Here is a 26706-nt window from a genome sequence, read left to right as displayed (position 1 = left end):
TCGGTTCCAGTCATCAGTGTGTCACTTCCCTGGGCCCCGATTTCTCAAGTGTGAAATGGGGATTAGAGTAGATGATCCCCAGGTACCCTTTCAGCTCTGACGTTGATAAATTTATGCTTTTCTCCAGGTGGTAAACGTTTCATGCAGAGCTCTGCTTCCCTACCTCCCGTCCCCTGGGACCATTTTAATTTGTTCTCTCCAAAGAGAGCCTATCACATCCGAGTCCCATGAGCCCTGTTGCCAGCAGCCAAATGTCTCTGATGCCCCGTTGGTGCCACACCTCAGAGAATAAGCCTTTCTCCTCTTCCATTGTCCTTCTGTCTCCCAGGCAATCCTGCAGGCCTTGGAGCTTCTGCTGATCAGAAACTACATCCCCCGAAGATCTTTCTTCATTGCTCTGGGCCATGATGAGGAGGTAGAACTCCCTCATCCTATACCTATCTCTGGGTCCCCTATTGGGGGAGGGAGTATGCTTCACCCTGGTCTGGTTTGCTCCCCGGCTGCACCGTTTCCAGGATATGGCGTGGTAATTTGCCAACTTCTCTGTGTAAGGACTTTGACCAAAATGCAGATGCCTGGGCTCTGTGCCATAGATCCGAATTTGTTGTTTTTTAAAGGCTTTTTTTTTCTTAAGAGCAGTTTTAGGTTCACAGCAGAAATGAGAAGATACAGAGCTTTCCCTTATTCACACGAATGCACAGCCTCCGCCAATATCAACATCCCCCACCAGAGTGGTACATTAGTTACAAATGATGAACCTACACATCATAATCACCCAAAGCTATAGTTTACATTAGGGTTCACTCTTGGTGTTGTACATTCTATGGGTTTGGACAAATGTATACTAACATATATGGTACCATGATGGTGCCATACATATTTTCACTGCCCTAAGAAGCCTCTGTGTTCTGCCAATTGATCCCTCTCTCCTTCCCCCAAACCCTGGCAACCACTGATCTTTTTACTGTCTCTATAATTTTGTCTTTTCTAGAATGTTATATAGTTGGAATTATACAGTATATAGTCTTTTCAGATTGGCTTCTTTCACTTAGTGACATGCATAGATCTGAATTTTTAACAGACTCCCTGGTAATACCTGAGGCAGGCACGTAATCCATCAACTACACCTAGAGAAGGACGGGTGTGATGGGAAGAGAAATAACAGGGAGATCAACGAATGTGTTTTATTTCCAGTGATGCCACTTACTTTGACCCTGGGCAAATCACTTCACACTCTGGGTCCCAGTTTCTTCACTTGTGAAATGCGGGACGTTGGGCCCTTCCAGCTCTGACACTCCAGGATTCTGTGAGGCAGGATTGTCAAGGGCCTTGCCCCCCAGGAAGGAGCCTGGGTGGGGGAGGCTCTGGAGCCCCCCAGCTATGCTGAATGGGTCTCTGTGAGCTACCTCTGGAGGTCTGGCTGAGAAGGACTGTGGCTCTGGTTTCAATCTCTGCAGGTATCAGGGCTAAATGGGGCTCTGAAGATCTCAGCCCTGCTACAGGCAAGGGGCATCCAGCTGGCCTTCATTGTGGATGAGGGGAGCTCCATCTTGGATGGTTTCATTCCCAACCTCCAGAAGCCCTTTGCCATGTGAGTAAAGCACCCCAGCCCCCAGCTTGGAAGGCGTTCTCACCCCATTAGAGTTGACCTCAGCCTGGTGTCTCTAGGCCATGCTGAAACAACTCTTTATTTTACTCCTCTTACTTTAATCACCCCGATCTTCGACCAGGTCTGGGCTTCCCTTTCCCTTCCTCCTCTAGAGTAAATTTTGTTAAGCAGCATGAAGCTGACCTCCTGGCCCACCAGGCACTGAACAGATGGGCCTGGGGCCTATGGGATCATTCAGGGTGGGAGGAGGTCAGGAGGGCCCTCTCTGACCCTCTCCTACAGGATTTCAGTCTCCGAGAAGGGTGCAATTAACCTCATGCTGCAAGTAAACATGACTCCAGGCCATTCTTCAGCTCCTCCAAAGGAAACAAGCATTGGCATCCTCGCAGCTGCTGTCAGCCGGTAAGCAATTCCTGGCCCTGCTCCCTTGCCAGACTCAGGCTGGAAGACCTGGCACTTTCCCACTTTGAGTTTGAGGAAGCTAAGCTTCTTGTCCTGAAGCTGGGCTGAGAAGCCTCCATGGGGGCTGCAGGAAGGACAGTGGGTTAGACATCAGAAGAGGATCTATCCATTATGGCAAGTAAGGGCCAGCAGACAAAAGCTACGTTAGGTAGCTGGAATAGTCCAAAGTCCGGGCCTGAAGTTAGAGCTCACAAGCTGGAAAAGAACTGTCTAAATTCTCCACCTGCCCTGGCAAGATAACTAAGGTAAATAAAGGCTGCTGGCTATGAGTGAGGACAGCAGGGTCTGTAACAGCAGAGCTTACCTCTGGCCGGTTTTCTTGCAGAGTAGGAAGAAGAATTATATTCATTCAGTTAAATATTTAACTATCTACCATGTTCAAGACTTTGTGCCCAGTGATGGGCATACAGACAGTCCCTTTCCTCTAGGAACTCAGCAGTTAGTGGAAGAGACTGACAATTTTGCTGCAGTGTGGTAGGTGCAATGAGACTGGGGGTGCCTACCTTGGGCTTGGTAGACAGGGACAGCTCCTGCTGGTGGGGCAGAGGTAGCCCCACTTGTGCTTTGAGATCTTGGAACGGTTGGATTGGTGGAGGTGATGGGGAGGTGAGTGGGAGACCTCCTGGCCAGGCCTGTTGAAACATCCTATGTCTCTCCTTCTCTTCAGACTGCTGGTCTTAGACTGAGTTGAGTGAGTCTTGAGAGCTCCATTTCTCTTCCAGACTGGAGCAGACACCAATGCCGAACATGTTTGGAGACGGGCCATTGAAGATGGCATTACAGCAGCTGGCAAATGAGGTGTGAGAAGGAGACTCGCAGACCCCTTGTCAGCTGTGGAAGAGGAAGAAAGGGTGGCGGAGAAGTTGCCTTTCGAGTAATAAAGGGGCCCTACTGCTGGCCAGTGGTCTGCCCATTCTCCCCTGTTCCCAGCCTGTGGCTGAGCCCAAGATGCAGGGATCCAGCTTGTTCTTTGGGGCTGTTGGTGCTCAGGCTGAGAACCTGAGACCTAACACCGGGCAGCCTGAGGGAGCTGGTTCCCGCTCATCCTTGAGGCTACTGCCAAGTGCCCTCAAGGCAGATCTAAAGTAGGGAGAGACCCAGGCCCCAGAACAGTGAGCCTGTTATGCTGACCCCTCTGAAATCCTGCTGACCTGCTTCTTTCCCTTTCAGTTTTCCTTCCCTACCAACATAGTCTTGAGCAACCTGTGGCTATTTCAGCCCCTTGTAAGCAGGTAAAGTTTTATCTTTCTGTCCCTCATATCCCCCGCCCCAAACCTACCCACTTCCCAGTCCCCTCTCTTTGGCTTAACTGGGCCTGACTAACCATCCCTCAGCCACCAGACACTACATCTAATTGGTACATAGGACATCCCTCCTTGTCTTAAAGATCTCCAAGGCTCAGGAAAGGGGGTAATCCAACAACCCATTCTTTCTTTCCATTGTACAATGTCTTACCTTAGGCCTTCTGCTTTAGGTTGATGGAGAGGAATTACATAACCAATGCGCTGGTCAGGACCACCACGGCACTCACCATGTTCAATGCAGGGGTCAAGGTAACACCACCTGGTTCCTCCCGCACGCCCCTCCATCCCTTGGCTTTATCTCCTGGCTTCTCCTTCCTTCTCTGGTTACAATTTGAATAGTAGGAAGGCCCAATGGCTTAACTGTCCTGTGTCATCAGATGGGTAAGCCTCAAGAGCAAGGGTTCTAGCTGACGTCTACAAACTCCGTGAAATTGCTGGCCAAGTTTCATATATGTGCATTTCAGGGGCCCCCCTCAGGTTCTCTGGGTCTGTACCCCTTCAAAAAAACAACCCTTACACTGGTGTGAAGAGGCATTATTTGGGAGTTAATTCTTGTGACCTATACTCATTCAACATGTAATACATTAATTTAGCATTTTGGTCACGTAGGCTAAAGATTCCCAACCTCCCTACCACCTTTTTATTATTCTTCCTCATATTTTGAAAGATTTATTCACCTCATAAATTTAATGAGTGATGAGTATATTTTCCCCTAGTGTTACCCTGAATTGAATGAGAGAAACTCACCTGCCATTTAAAAAATCTATAACATTTGTCGGGCTTCCCTGGTGGTGCAGTGGTTGAGAGTCCGCCTGCTGAGGCAGGGGACACGGGTTCGTTCCCCAGTCTGGGAAGATCCCACATGCCGCGGAGCGGCTGGGCCCCTGAGCCATGGCCGCTGAGCCTGCGCGTCTGGAGCCTGTGCTCTGCAGCGGGAGAGGCCACAACAGTGAGAGGCCTGCGTACTGCAAAAAAAAAATAAATAAATAAAAATCTATAACATTTGTGATGTACATAACACTTAAAATACATACACTGTCATTCCCCCCAATACAGTAAATATTGGGTGGCCTTTGCAAACGTAAATTCTATGAGGTTTACTTTTTTTTTGGCCACGCAGCGAGGCTTGTGGGATCCTAGATCCCCAACCAGGGATCAAACCCTGGGCCCTCAGCAGTGAGAACGTGGAGTCCTAACCACTGGACCACCAGGGAACTCCCGAGGTTTACATTTTATAGAAATAAGTTTCAGGTGAACCAATACTTTGATAATTTTTTTTCCAAGAACTACTTTACAGCAAATTGGTCTACTTCCAGTTGGACCAGCCACTAAGGGGCTTGTCTGTTTGAACTAGCCATGCTAGCTCGCCTGGGCTGAGGCCTTTCTGAAATCTGGAAAGGAGTTAGGCCATTCCAGTTTCTACCAATACCACCAGCACAAATTCAAGGAGCACCATTCACCTAGAATACAGTGTGGCCTTGTGGAGCCCTGGTACTGTGCAGCCCGGCTTGAGTGTAAGTGAATGGTGCCTCAGAATTCACTCCTGATGTAACTGTGTGTGTCAGCCAGGCCCGAGTGTGTCTGGCGTGTCAGCCAGGGCCGAGCTGGCTTCACCAGCTGCCTAGAGAGTTCACCAAAATAAGAGTACTGTGTCCTTGCATTTGAATGGTGTTTTTATCTGTCCAGAATACTTTCACATTTGTTATTCCATTTGGTCCTCCTCACAGAGGATTATTGCCCCAATTGCCAGTTGAAAGACAGAGACACAAAGAGGTTGTCATTATTCAAAATCACATGGCTAATTTATAACAGCCAGTTCTCCTGTCCCTGGTCTGGTGCTTTTTTGCACCATACCAGTTCAAAGAAAGATACGCAATTGGGAAATCTGTTCTCTCATGGCCTCTGGGGAAAAATTCCCTCCGTAGCTTAACTCTCTTCTCCAATTAGTCTTGGGTTTTTCCTGGTCAAACAGAGAACAGAGTCAAATTTTTCAGTTGGATGTGGGAAATCACCATCACCATCACCACCACCATTATCATGGTCAACCCCCTCAGGGCCATGATGGGGCCTCAGATGCTCTGGGTGCCCTATCTTGAGTAAGGACTAATGCTGACTGCTGCAGAAATGTCCTGGGTGCCCAGGGAAAGAGCACACACAGTAGACTGCCAGTGGCACTGCACGGGGCCAAAGCAGAGGCGTCCGTGCAGTCCCAGAGAAAGCAATCTTGCTCTGAGCATCTCTCTGTGACCCCCTCCAAGACCAAGAAGCATGAAAGTCTGGCCTGAAGCAGTGACACACCTCTAGTGTTGAACACATGTCAAGGGCCCAGAGAAGACAGGGGCTGACTGAAAAAATTAAGCCTTGGATTTTTCAATCAAATCAGCTTCCTCTCCCCCTGCAGGTGGTAGTTGGCACTTCCTGGGCAGGGGTCAGGTGTAGGGGGCTTGAGGTCGGCTCAGCCAGGATTTGTGGTTCTCTCTCTAGGTGAATGTCATCCCCCCTGTGGCCCGGGCCACTGTCAACTTCCGAATTCACCCTGCACAGACAGTCCAGGAGGTACGTACCATGTGTTCCTGACCACTGAGTCAGCCTCAGGGAGATGTGTCTGTCGGGACTGGGGTGGAGCTGCAATCCCAGGGCTGGCCCAGGCTCTCATTTGTTCAATGATGTTTCAAAGGCTTCCTATGTGCCAGGTGCTTGGCTGGGATAGGAGATCTCTGGCTTGGAGGAACTTGGAGTCTGGGGGTGGGAGATGAATGATAATAATAAGTGACAAATAGGAAATGATAACAATAGTAGCAAACCCAGGCAGCGAACTTTCTGTGCTCTTGGCACTGTTCTCAGGTAGACACGTACTCATTTAATCCCTACAACCACTCTGTGAAGTAGGAAATGTATTATCCTCATTTAACAGGGAAAACAGAGGCACAGATCAACAGAGGAGGTAACTAACATGCCCAGGATTATACACCCAGCACTAGTTCCGGAGTCTGTGCTTTTAGCCACTATACTATACTTGGATTATAACAAATAGAGCTGAACAAATTACCACAGGACCAGTGCAAAGAAGGGGGCTGATGCTACCTCTGAGGATCAAGAAAGTCTTTTGTGATCACTAGAAATTTGAACTGGGACTTAAAGACAAATAGGACTTCGCTAGAAGTAAGCCATTCAGAATACAGCTAAAATAAAGTCTAAAGAGTTGGATAACTTGGGGGAGAAGTAATGGAAGATGAAAATGGAGTTGTAGTTTGGGGATGAAGGCCTTGTATGCCATGCCGAGGAGTTTGGGCTCTAATCTGTGGACAAAAGGGAACTGTCAGAGGTCTTCAAACAGGCCTGTGATAGACTGAGATTCTCTTTTAGGGAGACAGTGCTAGTGGTGATGCTGAGGAAGCCCTGGAGTAAGAAGAAACAGTTAAGCTGTTGCAACATCTCAGGCAGTGGGTATAGAGGTTTGATCTAAGGCTGTGGTCATGGGGTGAAGAAGGTACCCACCAGAGGTGGGTGTGAGAGTGGGGTTCAGCAGGACGCTGTGTGTAATGGATGTGGGGTGAGTGAAAGGCAGGACGGCCCCACGGTTTTAAACCTGGGTAGTTGGCCAAGTGCTGATGCCTTTAACCAAGATTGGGAATTCAGGAAGAAGAGCAAGTTCACAGAGAAATATAAGGGTTTAGAAATTTGAGAAGTTTCTAATATATTGATAGGCAAGTATAAATACCTCAGATCTAGAGAAAGAATGAACTAGAGATAGAGGCTGGAGTATTATTAATTGAAACCTGTACAGCCAATAAAATCCCGTGGGAGGGGTGTGTGAAGTTTGGAGAGAAGAGGGCTGCGGACAGCGCCTTGCGATGTTCTGCTATGAACATCAATTTTAAAATTATAAAAATGAATGTATAACTGCAAACCATGATGAGTGCTATGAGGAAAGGGGGCCGGGTGCTATCACCGAATATAACAAGGAACTAGACCTTGTCTGTGGAGTCAGGCAAGGCTTCCCTAAGGATGTGGTATTTGAACTGAAAGCTAAAGGGTGAAAAGAAATAGACAGAATGTTTGACATCTGTAGGAAAGGCTAGCTTATTTAAACATCAGGTTGAGCTAAAAAGAATTTAGAGGGTAAATCTGATCCTTCTGAAAAGGATCAACAAAAGCAACCTAACAACTGTCAGATGAATAATATGTTCCCGGATTAAGCAAGGTAAGGGTCAGGTCATCGAGGGTCTGCCACATTTAGACTTCTGTGGTCCTTTCTCCCTGGGGCCTTCCCTATGGAGGATGTTGTGTGTCCTCACACAGGGTGGGAGGCACACCCCTCACTGCAGGGGTTGGAGGGATGAGTGACAGCCTGCCCAGAGTCACCCAGCATTGGCAGGGATCTGGGGCAGTGTAAGCCCTGGGCTCTGCTGCTTTTCATCCAGTGCCAACCTTTGTCCTCTCCCTGGGGACTCATGGGACCAGGAAATCACTGAATTCCCCTCACTGAGCTTCTTTCCACCAGTTTTTTTCCATCCTCATTCCAACTCTATGCCCTTTCCGTGGGCTGTTTTCCACCAGCTGGGGCTTTCATCTCCCCAGGTTCTGGCACTCTTCCCTCCTCTCCAGTCCCCTGCCACAGTGGCCTTCCTTCCCGGCCTATCTCGTGAAATCTCCGGAATCCTTAGGCCCATCCTGCTCACCTGCCCCAGGGAGGAATGCAAAGCCCCTGTCATCCCCAAAGCACACAGCACCTCTTTGTCCTGGTCACTCCTCTCCCTCGTGCCCCAATTCCATGCATCAGGGACACTCCCTGCTGGTCTGAGGGCCGAGGGTGCAGAGCCTTGCGCTGGATCCGATGGAAACATAAATGGCTCCCAGAGCCCTCTTCCTCCATCTTTAGCTGGTCTCTCCCATGTCGTGGATGTAGATAGATCTCCGGCACCCATCTGTGAGGAACAAGAGCCTTCAGAAATGTAACAGGCTACCATGTAGAAAGGAAAGTTTGTTCTGCATGGGCCTCAGGGAGTAGAAATAAGGCCACTGGGAGATACTTCAGGGAGCCCCCATGTAAAGGAGAGTTTTGGAGTATGGCACCTTGGATGGTAATGAGCTTCTCAGAGGCTGGATGTCCACCTGTCTAGAGTGTTTTACAGAAAATTCCTTTCTTCCTTCATTTATTCATTCACCAAGTGTTTATTGAGTGGCCACTATGGGCTAGACATTCTTCCAAGCACTTGGGAAAATGGTGAACAAGCCAAGATTCCCATTCTAAAGGGGCTTAGGTGCTAGTGGGTAGAGACAGCAATAAGCAAGCAATCAAATAAATGAACAAATAGAAGAAGTAGGTACCACAAAGAAAATCATAGGATGATGTGTCACAAAGCAGTCGTGAGGTAGGAGTGGGACAGTGAGCAGCTTTAATACAGTGGTCAGTCCTCTCTCAGGGGGCATTTACACTGAAACCCAAGAAGGAGCAAAGACCTGGGGGCAGCATTCAGGCAGCAAGAGCACAGGCCTCTGATCTCAGCAGAGGTGAAATCCTGCTGACGTGTCTTGTACTATTTTATCCTGTGGACTCTACAGAATATTTAAAAAATAAATAAAAAGAAGTGGGGGGAGGTTAGATGCTACAGGAAGCCATATCTCAGTTCATTATTAGGAAGACATTCATAACAGGGTTGTGCAAAGGTGGAATATATTGAAACACATGACGGTGAGCTTTCCACCCCCGGAAATATTCAAGGACAAGCTGATGACAGCCTTTCATAGACGTTCTAATGAACAGCCTTTCAGTAGGATGGAAGCTGGTCTTGCTAACTCTCAAGACCTTGCCAATTTTAAGTACACATTGTCCTTGCCTTCGATGAATTTATCATTCACCTGAGAGGAAAATACAGCTTCGCATAAAATAGAAAAGAGCTCAGAGAAATGAGGGATCGAGGTGCTCTCCAGTGACCTTTGAGGTCCCTCTTACCATTGATGAGTCCCTTCTCTTAGTCCCATCCTTGTGTTTCTGATTATTGCCCAGGGTGGTCCCTCTATTCTAAACAGGCAAATAACAGCTAACATACACTGAGTGCCAGGAACCAGCCTAAGCACGTTACGTATATTCCAGCAGTGGTAGCAACCACCTTACCAGGTAGGTGCTACTATCCTCCTTCTGTTAACAGGTGAGCAAGCTGAGACACAGAGGTTAAGGAGCTTGCCAAACATCACACAGCAATAAGTGGCTGTCTGTGGCACAAAGCCTGGTGTTACTCCTCAGTTTTTGTACATGCCCCTCTCCATGCTCAGACTGCCTCTTGCCTCTTCTCCATCAGTTTCGTATCCTTCCTTCAAATTCTGGCTCAAAACTCACACCACAAAGGAATCCATCTTAAATGAACACCACCCTCTTTCTGGCTCTACCCCACGCCACCTCAGCCTGTAGGTACTTTGGAAGCAGTAAAGCATCATCGCTGTGAAGTCAGACCACGTTCGGATACGCAGCCCAGCCATACTAACTGGATAAACCTTGGGCAAGCTCCTTAATGAGACAACTCCCATTATTATTTTTATTGGTTCACATCTTTTAAAATGTGTGTATCCAGCATTCATTGCATGCCTTTGATGTTCTTCATACTGGAAATGTAGAAATGAGGTGTTTGAGTCAGGACCTATCCTAACAGCTGGTGGGACACCTGGGCTCTTGTGCTCATTGAGGGTGGTCCAATCTGTGTGCCGTCTTCAATTTCTGGAGGCAGGAACCTTAAAGTAAGTTGGGACAGGGAGCAGCAGACACTTCTGGGGATGATTTCAGGAACCTTCCAGTGGGTCAAGAATATATCCAGACTGTATATTAATTCTTGTAGCAGAGTATTAGGAACATAGGTGCTAGAGTGAAAATAAGCTCTGACAAGTGAGTTGGCTCCTCCCCCTAATCCAACAGCAGGGAATTTGGTTTGGTTTAAATGGTGGTTTCTAAGCCAGAAGTAGGAACCCTCATTTTCTTCCCAGACTCAGCTCATAGCATGCTTCTAGGGGACACTGACCTAAAAGTGGTCCTCTTGAGATAATGCCCCCCAGTTATGAGACAGACACTCCCCTTTCTAGGTCAGAGACAGTTCTAAAACAACTGTTGATCAGATGGGTTGAGACTAGTGCTGGGGCTTTCCCTGGGTGGCTGAGTGGGTTTGGGGGGCCACCCTAAGTCAGCTGCCTGGTCCATTCCCACATGGCTCCACATGGCCTGATCCTCAGGGTCTGGTCTACATCCTGCCTGGGACCAGGACTTTTGCTGAGTTCAGCTCTAGTCATTTCAGACTGAATTTTCTAGAAGCTTCCTCAGGTTCCTTCCTGAGGAAAGGAGGCACAGAGAGAAAACTTGAATATCAGTCCCCCAACTCCTGACTTCTTGTCTGTTGAGCTCATCTTCCTGGCTCCAGTGCAGTTGGTTGCAAAGAGGAAGCAGGGATGCCCAGAGAGAAGAAAGAAAGAAAGTATATGACCCTGTCACCACCTGTCAGAGACTCTCCCAGGCTGAAGTGAGGTCATCACATCTATCCCCCTGTCTCGAGACGGTTGAGATTTCCACTATGCTGTCTCTTCTACATTTTCACCCAGCCCATGGTTCTCAACCCAAGGGAAAGGGCCCAATTTCCTGATTTTCCAATCCCCCACCTGCCTCGTGGCTGTAAGGCAACCTCCCAAACATTTAACCTAAATCTACCATGCTGTAGATTTCCAGGAAGACCAGCCCTTCTATCTCCTCCAACCAGTCGGCTGAAATTGAGGTCCCAGTGCCAAAATGAGTCTCCTCTGTAAACTCCAGGGCTCTGCCTTGCTGGAGAGAAATCACGACTGTTTAAATTCATACAGTACTTGGATAGCAGATTAATAAATCGAACTCCCTTTGTTTCCTCCCTCAAGGTCCTAAAACTAGCCAAGGACATTGTGGCTGACGACCGGATCCAGTTCCACGTGTTGAATGCCTTTGACCCCCTGCCTGTCAGCCCCTCTGATGATCAGGCCTTGGGCTACCAGCTGCTCCGCCAGACCATACAGTCTGTCTTCCCGGAAGTCAACATTGTTGCCCCAGGTAATGACTTCATCATCTGTGGCTGGGGGGAGGGGGGGCTGGAACTGTATCCTGTCTAATATCCACTGCCCCACCCCCACCCCAGCTGTTCAGCCTGGAAACAGCTGGCTGCTTCCTCTCCTGATGGGACTGGAACTGTATTTTCCCCTCTGACTAGAAGTGAAAAAGCAAACAGGAAAGGATCAGAAACAATAAATTAGGTCAGCCAAGCCTGGGTCCTTGCTTAACCTAGGCCAGCCAGTCTGGCATGGAGGAGAGGATCAGCTCCGATTCGCCCTCCTCTGGAGGAGCCACAGAGGGGGCCAGGTTCCCCATCTGGTTCTGATCCATTCTAGGATAGCAGTTCAGCAACAGAGCTCAAAATCCGCAGCCCAGAAACTCCTCCTGGCTGTACCATCTGAAGTAACCCCCTTCACCTCTCCCGGTAGCAGCGCCTCTACGCCCCTTTCCCAGTCTTCTGGCGTACCTTCCAAGTCTATGCTGTATAGACAGTGGTTCTCAAATTTAAGAGGAGAAGAGAATCACCTAGGGAATTTATTAAAGTGCAGATTACCTGGACCCACTCCCAAGGATTCAGGTTAACCAGCTCTGGAGAGGACCCTGGAATCTGCCTTTTTAACAAATACCCCAGGGGATTCTGACACCGGGATGATGACTGACCACAGTTTGAGAATCTGTGGTCTCTGATGTGAGGAAGAGATGCTCTGATGTGAAGACCTGTGTTCACTTTCCTTTTATCTAGCTTTAATCACGGATTCTCTCATTTTCTAAGCTAAGGGCCCATGCCTGCCCCTGTGCTAGGCATGGGCCCTTAAAGAGATTATTACCGTGAAATTCTGCACCCATAAGCTCCTTGGGTGTGGGGAAAAAGAGCAGCTTTGTTTTTTTAATCAACTTAAATCAGATCCACTCCTCAGAAATTCAACCTCAGACATTATAGAAGCCTCCAAGCACCACCACCACCACCTTGAGTCAGGCCCTTGGGGTCTTATGCGACAGCATAGCATCAGGATCCCTTAGTCTGTGGTCAGCCGGTCCTTGTGGTTGCCTCTGAGACATCCATTGTCCTGGCCACAAGGTCACTTCAGGTTGCAGATTTTCTCGGATTCCCTGGCCTGTCTAGGGGGTGAGATCTTGGACTCTAGACCCAAGAACATACCCTGAATGTACCCTCTGAGATTTGCCACCTGCTTGGACTCTAGCCACAGAGCAGGGCCTGGGCCCCCACCATCTAGGAACCCTGGCTTGCACACTCCCAGATTCTCCTCTCTTGGCCCTCAAAGGCTCCCTATCTTACCCTCTCCTTTCTTTTCTGCCATAATCCCATCAACAGAGTTGGGCTTTTACAGAATAAAGATAGGCAGGCATCAACTGGCAGAAATCCCCAAAGCCAGGAATTGTGAAGGGGCTGATTATCCATTTAAAACCAGGAGTGGAAAGTCGAACAAAACACAGATTACCATCCCACGTCCTCCCACCACACTTTAACTGATGTTCCAGGGGGTCTTTTTTCAAAGAACACTCCTACTGGGGAAGGGGGTGACCTGCTACCTTCAGGAGAGTGGGACACTAGAGAGTATCCTGGGACTTTCCAAACCTGAAGTTTGGCTCTAGGAAGACAGAGTCATCCTTCAGAGGACAAGAATAACAGGAAATTATGTTCTACTTGAAGACGATTGCATTTTATAGCAGTAAAATTCCCCCAGAGAGTGTTTATTTCTGACCTGGGTGATATACGAGAGAACCCAGGCAACAGGGAAGAGGTACTTAGATTTCTGGATATCTAGATTTCTAGAGTAACCTGGCTGTGGGTATGAAATGATGCTGTTGGCCTCCATGGTCATCACGGAGAGAGGGCACTTCGGACCATTCAAGGGATGTCTCATTAATGTCTTTGGGAAGATATCCCATGTTCCTGGCTGAAGTGGTGTTTTAGAAAGGTCTTGAGAATGGGTAGCCTGAGGACAAAAATTCATAGCCTCAGCCTTCCAAGGAAGGGCCAGACATCTTCTGTGGTGACACAGGGGTCCCAAATTCCCAGATAGCCCACCTGCCACCACTTCCTTGGCTTGGCTGCTCACATAAAGCCCCATTCCTCTTGATTCTTCCTTTCTAGGTACTTGTATTGGCAACACAGACAGCAGACACTATACGAACCTGACCACTGGCATCTACCGGTTCAACCCCATCTACCTGCAGCCTCAGAGCTTCAGCAGGTGAGTGAATGGAACAGGTTTGGACAGCTTGGTGGAGAGAGGAGATACATCGGACCTGTCCCTTTCCCACGCCGTTCTTCTGACAGTCCACAGAATGGGAGAAACCCAGGGTTTGCACAAACTAAAATAAAGATATTGTGCCCCTAGTAATGTGGGGTGGGGGGTGGCTGGCTTAGAGATAAGTCTAGCTGGAATTCTGGCCTTAGAATTAAAAGATAACTTTCCCTCAGAGGAGAAATGATCAAATGGATTCCAGAGCAGGAGATGATTTGCAGTCCCCAGGAGTTTATTATTATCTGCCCCCACTGTTCTTCGCCATGGACACGGATCCTGGAGAGATGACCAACCTGTCATATGAAACCTCGCTTCCTACAAAGGGCTGCTCCCACCTTGCCCACTTCCTACCCCTGGAGGGTCAAAGGCCAATGGCTTCAGGGGATGTAGGGTGGGGGGTGCTCTGTAATAACACTTGTACTAGAGCAATGGACTCTCCCCCCAAATCTCTTTCCCTCAGCATCCACGGAATCAATGAGAAAATCTCAGTCCAAGCCTACGAGACCCAGGTGAAATTCATCTTCGAGTTCATCCAGAACGCTGACGCAGACCCAAGGCCAGTTCCTCACCTGCACGAACTGTGAGGTCGGGGAGCCAGCTGGCTTAGGGATGGCTGATGCTGGGCCAGGACTAACCCAAGGGGGAAGCCAGTGTTGATGAATCTTTGGGTCAAAGTCACATTATAATGACCTCACCCACCTGCCTTGCTCACTCCTGAACTCACTCAACGCTCAAGAACAAGGCCAGGGAGAAGGGGAAGGCCAGCAGGAACCCGGCTTCTCCCTTCCTCCCGGCAACTCCATCCCTCAGCTGACCAGCATTTGCTTACTGCCTTCTTGTCCCTGCCTTAGAAGGTATCTGGCCTGTCTGTCTCACGCTGGTGATTTAACTGCTCCTTGGTAAGTCCTGACTGAACAAATGTAGATTTGAAAAATATCAACCAGATTTGACCTTCTACAAGTGTTTAATTTAGGGCACGCTTGTTGGGCTGCCTTTTCCATGGCTTATATATTTCTTCTTGCTGTAATTTCCTTTCCTCCCCCACCCCCCGTTCTTGGATTGTTTAGCTGGCTCTTCATCTCTCCTCTCCTGCCCCTGCATCTCTCCCCTTATCCTCCCTTTTATTCTACACCTGGAGCAAGACTTAGTCAAACTATGATAGATACTCCCATAATTACCACAACAATTGGTCAAATAAAATGGTCTATGCCGCATCAGCTGGGGGGTAAAACGGAGGCAGGGGGCTTTGAAGGAACCCCAGACCTCCTGGTTCTGGAGGCTGGAGCCTGGAGAAGAAAGCCTCTGTCCTTGGGCTCCTCCCAAGGGCTCCCTGGGCTTTGCTCCCTCCCCTGCCCTGTTCCTGCCACCTGCTGCTGCTGTCCCACCCCAGGAGGCACTAATCTGTGGAAACATTTCCCTTGCACATCCCACGGGCTGAGCTCCCAGGAGAAGGGCAGCCTCTCTCTGGAGCCCAGGACCAGCAGGATGCTGGCATCATGTCCTAATTCAGACTTATCAAAGAGAAGTGGAGGACATGGGGTGGGGGGACTGCCTGGAGGGGCTCTGCTCTGGCTGGTGGGGCAGGGGGAGGGGCGAGCTGCCCTCCCTTAGGGGACTGCAGAGCTCCTGTCTTTTTTCTCTGGAATCTAAGCCTGAGCATATTGGAATCTGCTCAGTAGCTGTCAGGTGGGGGGCATTGAAAGGCAGCATTTCTTGGCTCAAGGCTGGGAGCGGTGCTTTGTGGATCACGAGGGAGTCAAGGTCATGGAGGGAGACACAGAGGAAGCTGAGACCTGAGAGACTCCCTCTTTTTTTCCTCTCCAGACAAGGACCTTCCATGCCTTCCTGGGGTTTGATGGCAGTGGGCTCCTTTTCCCTCCTCACAACGCCCGGCCCCTCCTGCCTGCCTGTGGATGTGAGCTGTTCTTAGGAGCTGGGGCCTAATGGAAAGTGTTAGAAACAGTGCAGGAATTATTTGAGGTTGTCTGCTACTCCCCCTAAGATTCACATTCCTTCCCTCGCCCTCCCTTTCTTGGCCAATTCAGTACTTATTCAGCCTTTGTTAGAGGGTGAGCTGAAGAACAAAAAGGATTCTTCACATTTGTGCAGAGCTGTACAAAGTGCTTTCACAACACCTTATCTCATCGGAGCCACATAAGAAACCCCGTGAAGAAGGCAGTCATTTTTCTTACAGAGGAGGAGTTGGTTCTCAGAGAAGTTACGCATCTAGCTGGAGGCAGATTCAAACCCATGTCACTTGGCCCCAAGCTCATTGTTATTCCATGATCCTATGTGACTGATGAAATCTACTTCCCATTGATTATGTTATTTAATACCGACAATCACTCCAAAGGTGTTATTGCCCCTGTTTTTAACAGATGAGGCAACTAAGGCTCAGAGGTTAAGTAATTTGTCATGCAGGTGTTAGGGGCAGAGTCTGTCTGCATCCAAAGCCTGTGCTAATAGTACTGAAGAGGAAACTGAGGCTCGGAGAAGTCATTTGCCCAGATTACACAGTTCTTAAGGGGCAGCCTTCAAATGCAGCTCAAAAATCCCCAAGTCCAGTGCTTTTTCAGTCACACCACACTGCCTGCCCCAAGAACCTGTGGTGTCTGGCTCATTCATTCTGACCCAGGGAGATCTCAAGGACAAAGGCTGTTCTACTGTTGGATTTGGTTCTTAGCTCAAGCTCTCTGTTCCCCTGGCTGACCTCTCCCTAGTCACACCTCTCCATCCGTCTGCCAGCATTCCTTACACACCCACCCCCTGCTTCTGGGTTCAGCTCTTCCCCCTTCTTGAGTTTGGGGACAGCCAGGTCTCTAATGATCTGTGGGATAACTGGGAGAAGAGTGAGCAGGAAACCCTGTCCCTGTCTGGTCTCACCACTCTCTTCGAGCATCAGAAGCAATAGTCTTCTGAGCCCCTGGAGTGGGAAGGAAAGCCTTGAGAAGCAACTGCTCCGAATCCTGGCTCTGAGAACACAGAAATTCCAGCCCTGTGTCCCCTGAAGTTTTCCAGAAAGAGCAGCTGAAAGTGCTGGCCAGAACAACGTGAGCCCTAAGATTCCGGGCAGGATGGTACAATGAATCTGGGACTTTCCTCCTCCCCTGCCTTCATCCATCTGCCACTCCCCAAATCCACATGAAAGAGCTCCAGCAGATAATCACAAGTACACCACACACCCCCATCAAGGACTCAGCTCAAGCTTCTCACTCACACCTCCCTAAGGTTGGAAGGAAGACAAAATATTCATAAGCAAAGAAAGTGGGAAAGGAAAGGAGTAAATTTTGGCTGAAGTCCCTTGATTTTGAGCCTGAGTTGCTAAAAACTTGGCCATTCTAGACCCAGTATTCTTTTCTCCCAGAGGAAATAAGAGAGACAAAGTTCCTACTGAAGAGTTGGACACTTCATTAATTTTTTCAAATGCTAAACCTAATTAAATATTTTAATAACAATGAAACTATTTGCAATTTTTGTGTTCAGTGTCCATGAGGCTATCAATAAAAAGGATAAGTATCATTTCATATATGTGACATCTAGACCTACAAATGTAAGAATGCTATAAATTATTTAATAGTACAAAATGTTCCTCAGCCACCATGTGCAATGTTGCAAATATTACACTAATTCATGAGTTCCTCCAAAACCAGAAATTGGGACTCAAAGAGGATCAAGATAATGGTCGCTCAGCACTCCTGGGAAATAACATGCCGCGCAGGAATCTATTACCGTCATGCTATATGAGAGGAAGGACTTGACAAGTCAATTTTCTTTTCCCTTAGCTAAGCACTTTGACAGCTGAATTCCTCCCTGCACTCCAAAGCTACGTCTGTCTCCAAAGTTCACAGTGACACAACACACAAATCTTCAGGGCATTTCAGATGTAATTTTTTTTTTTTTTTCTGAAGACACAGGGCAATTTATGGAGAAAAGCGTTTCTCTGGGGCCTGAACTATGTTAGTCTTAGAAATATGTGTTTAGGGTGACAGGTGCTCTGGGCCAGCACTGAGTGCTGAATCCCAAGTGACAGAAACACCTCTAGGTTTTTAATAGATTTAGTTCTTTTATGGCTGTAATCTATGGTACCTTCTAAAGCATGAAGCCCAGGGCAAGGAGCTCTCTTGCCCAGGTCTAAGAGATAAGGTCTTATTTCATATACCCCATGGTGCCCAGTCGGGGAAATCAGGAAGGCCTCTGTGGTAAGGAGGTCATGAATAAGCTAAGACTTCAAGATTGAATAAGAGTTAACAAAGCAAAGAATTGGGGAGAATGGGGTGGGGGGAGCGGTGGAAGATGTGCCAGACAGAATAGAGTGTGCAAATGAGAGCCTGCTGCCTTCAGGAAACTGAAAGGACGCCTGTTTGGGCCTTGTAAGTCAGGATAGGAATTTTGGAGCTTGACTTAGGGACAATGGGAAAGGGAAGAATAGTTAAGAGGTTATTTTTCCTTCCTTCCATCTTTCCATCCTTCTTTTCTTCCTTTTATTCCTTCTTTCTAACACTTACACAGTGATTACTCTATTCCAGGCACTGTTCTAAATAATTATATCTATCTATATCTAGATATCTAGATATCTAGATATAGATAGATTTGCGTGTATAATCATTTAATACTAATAATTACCCTAGGAAGTAGGCTGTTGCAATGTAACAGTTGAAAAATCGAGTCAGTGGATTGCAGACAGGTAGGTGTATTAAAAAGTTATTTAGGTTAGTCATTAGGGAAATGCAAATCGAAACCACAAGGGATACCCCTTCACATCTACTAGATTAGCCATAGTTAAAAAAGAGGAAAACAACAAGTGTTGGTGAGGATGTGGGGCAATTGGAACCCTGGTGCCTTTGCTGGCAGGAATGCAAAATGGTGCCGCTGCTGTGGAAAACTGTTTATTGTTTCCTCCAAAAGTTAAACATAGAATTACCATATCACCCAGCAATTCCACTCCGAAGCATATACTCAAAAGAACTGAACACATGTATTCAAACAAAAGTTTGTACTCCTAGCAGTACTATTCACAATAGCCAAAAGGTGGAAACAAACCAAATGTCCGTCAACAGGTGAATGGATAAACAAAATACATTGTATCCATACTGTGGACTATTAGTCGGCCATGAAAAGCAATGACACGTGCTTCACCATGGGTGAACCTTGAACTCATTATGCTGAGAGAAAGAAGCCAGACACAAAACGTCACATATTACATGGTTCCACTTTTATGAAACGTCCAAAATAGGAAAATCCATAGAGACAGAAATCAGGCTAGTGATTGCCAGGAGCTAGGGGGAGGGGGGAGTGGGGAGTGATTAATGATTAAGTGGTTTCCTTTTGGTGTGATGAAAATGTAACTAAATAGAGGTAATAGTTGCACAATATTGTAAATGTACTAAATGCTAACCGGATCGTATTTTTTTAAATTGAAGTATACTTGATTTAAAATGTTTCACGTGTACAGAAAAGTGTACACGTGAAACATTTTTCTTTCATTTTAGGTTATTCTTTTTTTTTCAGATTCTTTTCCGTTATAGGTTATTACAAGATATTGAATATAGTTCCCTCTGCTATACTCGTTGTTTATTTATTTTATATATAGTAGTGTGTATCTGTTAAACCCAAATTCCTAATTTATCTCCCCCGCTTCCCCTTTGGTAATCATAAGTTTGTTTTCTGTGTTGGTGAATTGTATGCTTTTATTTTATTTATTGAAGTATAGTTGATTTACAAAGTTATGTTAATTTCTGCAGTACAACAAAGTGATTCAGTTATATATACATTCTTTTTTTAAATATTCTTTTCCATTATGGTTTATCATAGGATACTGAATATAGTTCTCTGTGCTTTACAGTAGGACCTTGCTGTTTCTCCATTAACAAGTGAATTGTATGCTTTTAGATGATTGATTTTATGTAATGTGAATTTTACCTCAATTAAACAAATCAATCCAAAAAAAAGTCCTTAGGAGGTGGAGCCAATGGATGGCACTTGGTGGTTGATGGATGGTAGGGAGATGGAGAAATAGAGGAAGGAGTCAAGAATGACTCCCAGCCAGCTGACCTGAGCAAATAGGAGAGTGATTACATTTACTGAGAAGGGGAAGACTGAAGAAGGAGTAGATATCTAGGAGATGACGAGCTCCATTTCGGATATGACAAGTGGGAAGTGTTGAGGCACCCAAGTCCAGAGCTAAGAAGAAAGTCTAAGACAAAGATATTTGGGAGTCATCAACATAGCACCATAAATTAACACTACAAGAATAAATGAGACTCAATATCTTAGGGTATGATCAAGGAAGAAGAACCAAATTTGTAAATTTAAATTAGCATGTTAAAAGACACGTCTGATAAGGGACTGTTATCCAAAACATACAAAGAACTCTTAAAACTGAACAGTAAGAACCCAAACAACCCAGTTAAAAAATGGGCCAAAGGGCTTCCCTGGTGGCGCAGTGGTTGAGAGTCTGCCTGCCGAGGCAGGGGACACGGGTTCGTGCCCCGGTCTGAGAAGATCCCACATGCCGCAGAGCGGCTGGGCCCGTGAGCCATGGCTGCTGAGCCTGCGCATCCGGAGCCTGTGCTCCGCAACGGGAGAGGTCACAGCAGTGAGAGGCCCGCGTACCACAAAAAAAAAAAAAAAAAAAAAAGGGTCAAAGACCTTAACAGACAGACAGCTCACCAAAGATCCACAGATGGCAAATAAGCAGGTGAAAAGATGCTCCACATCATATGTTATCAGGGAAATACAAATTGAAACAGTGAGGTACCACTAGCCACCTGTTATAATTGTAGGCCAAAATCCAGAACACTGACGACATCAAATGGTATTGGGGATGTGGAGCAACAGAACTCTCTTCCATTGCTGGTGGAAATACAAAATAGTAGTCACTTTGGAAGACAGTTTGGTAGTTTCTCATGAAACTAAACAAACTCTTACCACGTGACCCAACAATCGTGTTCCTCGATATTTACCCAAAGGCGTTGGAAAATTATATCTACACAAAAACCTTCACATGTATGTTTACAACAGCTTCATTCATAATTGCCAAAACTTGGAAGCAACCAAGATATCCTTCAGTAGATGAATGGATAAATAACTCTGGTACATCCAGCCAATGGTATATTATTTAGGGCTAAAAAGAAATGAATAGGCAGAGCACAGAGGATTTTTAGGGCAGTGAAAATACTCTGTATGATAGTATAGTGAGAGAGATGTATCATTATACATTAGTCCAAACCCATAGGATGTACAACACCAAGAGTGAACCCTAAGGCACACTATGGACTTTGGGCGATTATGATGTCGACGTTGGTTCATCCTCGGTGAAAAATGTACCACTCTAATGAGTGGTGTTGATAACAGGGGAGGCTATGCACATATGCGGACAAGGGGTATATGGAAAATCTCTGTATCATTCTCTCAACTTTATTGTAAACTTAAAACTGCTCTTAAAAAATAATCTTTAGGGAATTCCCTGGTGGACCAGTGGTTAGGACTCGGTGCTTTCAGGGCACCAGGTTGAATCCTAGGTCAGGGAACTAAGGTCCCATAAGCCGCGTGGTGTGGCCAAAAAGAAAATAGTCTTTAAAATAGTAGACGGTGTCAGCCAAGGCATTAAAAATTAATATAAATTTTAAAACATAAAGCCTCTATGTTCAAGGACTTTGTAGCCTAGTTGGGAAAACAAAACCAACACATCAAACAATACGTCTTAAGTTGTGTAACTTAATCATCAAAGACTACATTTCATCTTTCACCCTCCATTTCTCTACATGCGTGCAGCCACACGTTGAAAACTCTGCTGTTCCTGAAAATGCCACAGTCTCCCTTGCCTACCTGACATGTCACTCTGTTTCCTCTAACTAGAATGCTTTTCTCCTCTGTTTTCAATTCTTCTGGGCATATACTTAGCACTGGAATTGCTGGGTGATATGGTAATTCTGCGTTAAGCTTTTTGAGGAAACATTGAACTGTGTCCACAACAGCTGCCCCATTTTACATTCCCACCAGCAAACGGACAAGGGTTCCCATTTCTCCACATCCTCACCAACACTTGTTATATTTTCTGGTTTTTGCTCCTCTCTTTTTTATGAGCAACCTAGTGACTGTGAAGTGGTGTCCCTTGTGGGTTTTTTGTTTGCTTTTTTTAAATTTATTTATTTGGCTGCGTTGGGTCTTTGTTGCTGTGCATGGGCTTTCTCTAGTTGCGGCAAGCGAGGGCTACTCTTCGTTGCTGTGCGCGGGCTTCTCATTGTGGTGGCTTCTCTTGTTGCAGAGCACTGGCTCTAGGCACGCAGGCTTCAGTAGTTGTGGCACGTGGGCTCAGTAGTTGTGGCGCACGGGCTTAGCTGCTTCGCGGCATGTGGGATCTTCCCAGACCAGGGCTCGAACCCATGTCCCCCGCATTGGCAGGCGGATTCTTAACCACTGCGCCACCAGGGAAACCCTCCCTTGTGGTTTTGATTTGCATTTCCCTAATCACTAACCTAAATAACTTTTGAATACACCTACTTTTCTCCAATCCACTGACTTGGTTTTGAGCTGTTATGTTGCAACAGCCTACTTCATAGAGTCATTATTAGGATTAAATAAGTCAATATGTAAATCCACACAGGAAGATTCAGCTGAAGCATCTCCATGTCTTTGAAGACTTCCAGAGCCTTCCAAGTGTTCAGTGTTTCCTCTTATGACAAAGGCATATTGTTCTAATATGTAGCCTTGATTGAGAACCACAGGGTTGGGGCACTGTTCCCCAAACTGGTCAGATCATGGGAGTCATCTCGTGCACTAATTAAAAGGGTGGATTTCCTGGCCTGGCACCAGATCTTTGGAAACAGAATTTCCAGGAGAGAAGCCTGGAAATCTATATTTTAAAAGAAGTGCCCACAGGAGATTCCTATGACCAAGCCTGTTTAGGAAACCCTGGGCTAGCAGACAATCAAAGGGCAGTAAACACAGAGGGCATTTTGAAACTAGATAATCTGGTTTGCAAAACATGATCTTCTTGCATCCTGTCTCTGGAAAGATCAAGCTTACTCATCTTTGGCCGATAACTTACTGCAGGAGTGCTGCCCCCCCAGACTATCTCCCCACCCACGTCCATGTGACAGAGATGGTCCATCTTTAACACTTTGCAGTTAGGAGTGCCCTCACACTCTGTGAAGTCTAGACCTCAGTGTGAGTCCCAGAGAGAGCCTGAGCTGCCCCTTCCAGATGCCTAATTCTTGTTTGTGGCTCTTCCTCTTTGGTGAAATCATACTAGTCCTACCGTGTGTGGGAAATGTTCCAAATGCTATGGTATCACTAATCTTCACAGCATCTCTAAGAAAGAGAGTAGTGTCTCCATTTTTTAGATAATGGCTCAGAGACATAAAGGAGTTTGCTCAAGGTCACATACCTAATATATGACGGAGCATGGATTCAAACCCATGTGATTGCAAAGCTGTGGCACATTCCACTCCGCAACTCTGCCTCTCTCACAGATTACTTCATCTCCCCAGCTATAGCTCACCAGACTATTTTGCTTGCTGCTAACTCTTCCCAGTTATACCCAGTAATTTCAGAACTGCAGTTCCAAAATACCTGGAACCATCCAGCCTAAAGGAATCCAGGGAGAGTACCCAGGGGGCTTTGGGAAAGGAGAGCTCAGTTAGAAGAAAAGGGGATGGTGAGAGCAACTAGCTTTGAGCACAGATGGCCACACTTCCCCATCCACCCCCATCACTACATCCTCCTAGAACTGAATAAAGCCGGAAGGGGATATCACCTTAGCTCAGGGCAGCAGGAAAGAAGTTGACCTCTGGGAGGGAGGTAGCTGGGGAGGGGTTATAGCAAAGGGAAAAATGGGAGGGGGCATCCCTTCCCCAGCCGAAACAAAAGACAGAAAACTTTCCAGCCATGTCAGGCTAGTCTTGTGACTATACCATGCTAGTTAGGGGATCCAGGATTTACAGGGCTCTGGAATTTTATAATGTTTCAGGATGAGCATCCAGGTGGTTCATGGAGAAGCCACTGGTAGATAGCAGCTGTTCCTGAAAGAAGGCCAAGGGACCTGGAGGACCTCAGGATAGAAGCTAAATGAACCATATATTAGAAAAGTGCCAAGCAAGACTGAAGAGGGCCGCCCACGGAGGTACTTCCCTCACAGGCTCCTCCACTGGCCCCTGGCCAGTGATCAACACCTCCTCCTTCCCCCGAATCCTCCTCCACCCCCACCAACAATCTCATACTCTAAGTGAAACGCTGTGCCTGCTATACAAGTGCCATTTCATGACACTTCATCAACCCCTCTCCGGCTAAACTGCTAAGCCCCCAAGCTTATCCTGTATAGAAAGTTCTGGAGCAGCTTCTAGCCTCATTGTCTTCTGGAGGGAGGGGATGCTGTGAGTTTTTTGCAGTGTTGCAAGGGAGCAATTTCTCTTCTGTAGTCATGGGAGTTGGTCAGACTTCTGACCTGACCTGGTATCAGCTATAGCTGAAGGAGGGGAAGGAGAGGACAGTGGAGAGAAAGACAGTGACAGAACACTGCGAGAGAACACAACAGGCCTGGGGAAAGACTTTCTGGAGATGAAGGGGCTGGCAGGGACTCAGTGGTCTTTCATCTTCAGGATGGATATTACAGCCATAACGAAGTTAAAGCCAGATCTGAAGAAGAAAGTTCCTTATTGGGGAGGTAGGAATGAGACCCCACAACCAGTCTCAAGGCATCTCCTTTGGAAAGGAAAAGTGTAGAAGAGCTCTCTCAACTAACAAGCTTTAAGGGTAAGCAGGAGGAGGGGATTCCCTGATGGCGCAGTGGTTGAGAGTCCGCCTGCCGATTCAGGGTGACACGGGTTCGTGCCCCGGTCCAGGAGGATCCCACATGCCGCGGAGCGGCTGGGCCCGTGAGCCATGGCCACTGAGCCTGCGCGTCCGGAGCCTGTTCTCCACAACGGGAGAGGCCACAACAGTGAGAGGCCCGCATACCGCAAAAAAAAAAAAAGAGTAAGCAGGAGGAAAGCAATTATACCCCAATAAAGATATTTTTTAAAAAAGAGTAAGCAGGAGGGAATTCCCTGGCAGTCCAGTACAGTAGTTAGGTCTCAGTGCTTTCACTGCCAGGGCCCCAGTTCAAGCCCTGATGGGGGAACTAAGATCCCGCATGCCGAGCAGCTCGGCCAAAAGAAAAAAAAGAGTAAGCAGGAGTAGCGCCTGCGTGACCTTGAAGGCTCTTGTCATACAAAGGTCCACTGTGATGTTCAGAGACCCTTACTGTCTCCTTGACACCACCGCCCCCTCCACCTCCGAGTCTCTCCTTCTGAAGTATCTGGCTGGCTTGCTACCTGCTTGTAATTCCTGTCTTTTCAACTGTGACCTCTGCTCCCTACATCCCTGCTTCTCTCTTCACAGACTGTAGCTATTTCTGCTTTTTTCAGTAGGCAAGGGCTGGGTGTCTTCCCCTTCCCAAGGTCACCGCTGGCTGGGCTGGAAGGAAATCTGCTCCCTCCATCCCCTTTCAGTGTTTGGCCCTAGGAATCAGCGCAGCACAGGGCAGACTGCCTGAATGAGTCTCATCCATCTCATCCATCCTTCATTCCACATATTTATTTAGTACCTACTAAGTGCTAGGAGCTGGGAGTACACTAGTGATCAAAATACAGTCTGTCCCAGTGGCCCTGAGGCTTCAGAAGACCCCAAAACTGGGGCCTTCTGTATTTATATACTCATAGAAATATTTGAAGTACCCGTAACCAACAAAGAACTCATATCTGAAATGTATAAAGAAATCCTATAGAGCTTCCCTGGTGGTGCAGTGGTTAAGAATCTGCCTGCCAATGCAGGGGACATGGGTTCGAGCCCTGGTCCGAGAAGATCCCACATGCCGCGAAGCAACTAAGCCCGTGTGCCACAGCTACTGAGCCTATGCCCTAGAGCCCCTGAGCCACAGCTACTGAAGCCCATGCGCCTAGAGCCCATGCTCCACAACAAGAGAAGCCACCGCAATGAGAAGCCCGCGCACCACAATGAAGAGTAGCCCCCACTCACCGCAACTAGAGAAAGCCTGCACACAGCAACGAAGACCCAACACAGCCAAAAATAAATAAATAAAACAAATAATTTTTTTTAAATCCTATAAAGCAATAAGACAGAAGGCCTAATAGAAAGTGGACAAAGAAATAGACAAAGTACTTAACAGATATCCAAATAGTAAATAAATATATGAAAAGGTGCTTAATCTCACTGGTTACCAAGGAAATGCAAATCTGAACCACAATGAGATACCACTGCACACCCACCAGAATGGCTAACATTTTTAAATCTTTATAGATTGACAGTACAAAGTGTTGATGATGATGTGGAGCAACTGGAATTCTAAGACACTGCCAGCAGGAGTGTAAACTAACATGAGCACTTTGGAAAATTATTTAGTAGCATTTATTGACACTAAACATATAAACATATCCTATGACCCAGTAAGTCTGTTCCTAGGTATATATCCAACAGAAATAGAAACATAAGTGTACCAAAGAACAGAAACAAAACTGTTATAGCAGCATTATTGATAACAATCCCAAACTGAGAACAACCCAAATGTCCACCAGAATAATAGAAAAATAAATTGTGGTATATGCATTTAATGGTGATAAGATAAAATTCATATTTTATTACAAGACAGGAAAAATTTAAACAAAAAAGTTTTCTCTCCCACTTGGGCCTCCTCCTTCCCCTTTAGTGTGTATTGTGCATCTGTATTAACCAGACCTCCTTAGGAGATAATATTCCTTCTCAATCCTGTAAGGGGTCATGATGACCCACTACTTACTTTACACTGCAGATCTGGATTGCATAAACTGTCAATATGTCATTTGGTGTACAAACCTTTGTCTCAAAAATGTATATAACTGTGCTTTGACCTTTAATGGGCAGAACAGTCCTCAGAGGTTTCTGAAAAGCTGTCTCCTGAGTTATAATCCTCCGATTGTCTCGAATAAAATTTTCTATTTCTTTCTTAGATTGACTATTAATTAATTT

The 26706-nt window shown here is 46.7% G+C and overlaps 1 protein-coding gene across 4 annotated transcripts in view; it reads left to right on the top strand.

The window, feature by feature from the left end:
* PM20D1 (peptidase M20 domain containing 1) overlaps nucleotides 1-26706 on the top strand; it is a 31709-nt gene extending 5003 nt beyond the window's left edge. Inside the window, exons 4-14 of one of the 4 annotated variants that reach the window (XR_014015159.1) lie at nucleotides 329-415; nucleotides 1458-1591; nucleotides 1892-2011; nucleotides 2794-2869; nucleotides 3242-3303; nucleotides 3546-3624; nucleotides 5860-5931; nucleotides 11266-11434; nucleotides 13551-13650; nucleotides 14165-14603; nucleotides 26688-26706. Coding sequence is in view for 2 of the 4 variants with exons in the window: in XM_081225702.1 (XP_081081828.1) it covers nucleotides 329-415; nucleotides 1458-1591; nucleotides 1892-2011; nucleotides 2794-2869; nucleotides 3242-3303; nucleotides 3546-3624; nucleotides 5860-5931; nucleotides 11266-11434; nucleotides 13551-13650; nucleotides 14165-14288 (1023 nt within the window). In the remaining 2 variants the exon portion in view is untranslated. Of the gene's footprint in view, nucleotides 1-328; nucleotides 416-1457; nucleotides 1592-1891; nucleotides 2012-2793; nucleotides 2870-3241; nucleotides 3304-3545; nucleotides 3625-5859; nucleotides 5932-11265; nucleotides 11435-13550; nucleotides 13651-13880; nucleotides 14131-14164; nucleotides 19142-26687 lie in introns of those variants that run through there. The other 3 variants (XR_014015160.1, XM_081225702.1, XM_081225703.1) reach the window with 3 other exon arrangements.

Source organism: Mesoplodon bidens, assembly GCF_964165515.1.
Source record: "Mesoplodon bidens genome assembly, chromosome: 2".
NCBI classification, from domain to species: domain Eukaryota; kingdom Metazoa; phylum Chordata; class Mammalia; order Artiodactyla; family Ziphiidae; genus Mesoplodon; species Mesoplodon bidens.
Note: the sequence above shows the minus strand (reverse complement) of the source record. Positions and strands in the feature narration are given on the sequence as shown.